Source organism: Loa loa, assembly GCF_000183805.2.
Source record: "Loa loa unplaced genomic scaffold supercont3.500, whole genome shotgun sequence".
NCBI classification, from domain to species: Eukaryota; Metazoa; Nematoda; class Chromadorea; order Rhabditida; family Onchocercidae; genus Loa; species Loa loa.
In genome coordinates, this window is record NW_018108680.1 from 36,591 (window position 1) to 39,177 (window position 2,587).

At 33.0% G+C, this 2,587-nt stretch overlaps 1 protein-coding gene across 1 annotated transcript; it reads right to left on the reverse strand.

Annotated features, from left to right (window-relative positions):
* Positions 1 to 355: 355 nt before the first annotated feature.
* Positions 356 to 1,857, reverse strand: LOAG_18760 (hypothetical protein; the record flags this gene model as incomplete). Its single annotated transcript, XM_020451422.1, has 4 exons — positions 356 to 599; positions 1,022 to 1,116; positions 1,334 to 1,463; positions 1,699 to 1,857. Coding segments are annotated over 4 exons (628 nt in total), but the record flags the coding sequence as incomplete, so codon positions are not given.
* Positions 1,858 to 2,587: the final 730 nt, after the last annotated feature.

A 2,587-nucleotide genomic window follows, 5' to 3' on the forward strand; every position in this document is an offset into this window, starting at 1 on the left:
AATCCGGGAATAAATGAACTTAATCTTCTATGTTGTAATAAATAACTTCTATCTTTGTCACACAAAATTAGAAATGCCAGCTGTTTAGCGATAACTGTTAACGGGATGAAACATTATAGTCAAACTGAGTGAGTGAAACTTTTTTTTTTTTTCAGAGAAATACGGTGGTATTGTCCGTATTGTTGGGCAAATCGCTGGATTTTCTCGTTTCACTGTTCGATGGGAGCTTTTTATGTGCTTTTTTTTCTTAACTTTTTTTGCTTTTCATTCCTTGTCGAATAAAAAAAAAATTTACCATTGCACACTGTTCAATAATTTGTCAATTTTAAGGTAATTAAAGAATTTGCATGAACGCTTATTTTATTGCTAAAATTCGATTTAACGTGGATGAATAATAAGAATTAATCATATTTCTCTCGGTGAGATCTTCCGTAACTGGATCTTCTCCACCAAATTTTCGAAAACCAAGAATAGCATATACAGGACCGGCACGGAAGCGAGATTTCATAAATGTCGCTTTAACTTTATAGCTAACTCCAGTCAACGATGATTTATCGAGTAAACGTAACGTACTCAGCGGAATGTCTGGGAATGCATTACTGCAAAGAAGAAATGATATTAATTGCAAATTATCGAAAACTGAATAGACCTATTCAAATACGGAAATCCAATAACAGTTACAATGTCACGTCAATCACTTGATCTTTTTTTTGCACGGCTGTGACCATGAGCCTTCGGAGTTTGAATTTTTTCAAACTTCGGAACTTGAAGAAATTTGAATTCATTTGGTGTAATAGTGTATGTAATGCTACCATTATTAATAGTACGCTTATTCTCATTAAATATTATAGTACTAGAATGTCTATCACTGATCAATCCACAGTTTTATCAGATCGGAGAAACAGCAGAGCCAGTAAAATCGTTTACTCTTCCATTTTTGTTGTGACATTTCCGCGATATACCAATATGTGATTCTGGAAATTGATCATGAATGTCTCATTAAATGTTCTTAATACCCTACCTGAATATTTCTTCGCTATCCTCAGGTTCAGTGCCATTGACCACAGTAAAATGAAATGCTATTACTTGATGACTGTTAAGGAAGAGCAATTCCTCCTGCAGAAAAAGGATAATTTTATACAATTAGTAAAATTATAACGAGCATATTTTTGATAAATATTGAGAACACGTGAAATCACGTAAAAAAGCAATCAAACCTCAAAAGTTTAAAGAATTAACAAGCTTCTAACGAGAAAATGACTCCACAACATTAACGATTACGAATTAACTGAACTAAATTAAAAAACAATTAGAGCGAATAAACAAATCAAACCTTCCATTTCTTAAATCTTGTTTTCAAAATATCGCTGGTATCATTTTTTTCTACTAAAAGGGTCGATGCATTTACGTCAGGTCCGTGAAACATTAACACTTGGGGCAACCCTATCGTATTGATGTATGCTCTGAAACTGAAATATTTGTTACGGCAATATTAAAATATTGATCGTTTGTCCATAATTATTATAGCATTCGTCCTATTTCGTAAAGCATCAAGAATGACACTTTTGTTCGACACCGAAATTAATGTTCATCCTATCAAACACATTCTGTGGATAAACATTGTCGTAATCAGCTCTTCTCAGTGTCACTCCATTCTAAATTGATCTGTTAACCAATAAAAAATCAAGTCTGACTTACTTTCGATTATCCGGCTGATCAACAATGCAAATTGGTGCGCTACCAATTTTTTCTCGAATTTTTTTGACTGTATTCAGTGCGTTATTGTTAGCGCTTTCATCAGTATATTTCAGATTGTTACTAATCACAATAACCAACTTCACTGGATCCTGGGATTTACGATTATCTTATTAGAATAAGCTCTACTAATGAAATTCTATGCAAAATTCACTTCGCTATAAACATAATGCTTCGGGGTGTCACATACTGTGTATTAGGCCATGTGACATTAGATGTATTCTGCTTTAATTAACTCACTTCACTGGATTTCGGGTCATGTAACAGATTTTTTTCTATCCATTTACTGAAAAAACTGTCGCAATTAAAGACAAGCATGACAAAGACCAACATACACATTGAATATTGAATATTCGATGGAGTTTTGCATTGATCTTTTGAGGCAGAATGAATTACATTCTTGGTATGTTGGTTCAATTCTAAGTCTAATTATATTCCCTAATTAAACTGTTTGTGGTATTATGCCTTCTGTTTACAATTCTTAGTATATTTAGGTAAAGATTTCATTATCACTCAAGTACCACTTCATTATCATTTTCACTTAAATATTACGACCATTCGACTGTCATATTTTATTATTGATGCAATGTTTGGAATAGAAATCCTTGAAGTATTTGCGCCAAAAACGATTAAATCTCAACATTGCATGATTTTGGCATAATTTGATAATGATTAAAGTTGCTTCTGTTTATATAAAAGATGACTAACAAATCGTCGGCTCGCCAAAAAGAAAATCTCTTGTACGAGGATGAACTTAAATCGTATGGGATAATCACTCCGTTCATTGGACTTCCTTCTATTTCATTGGGGAGAATGGCATATCTGCCGAAAT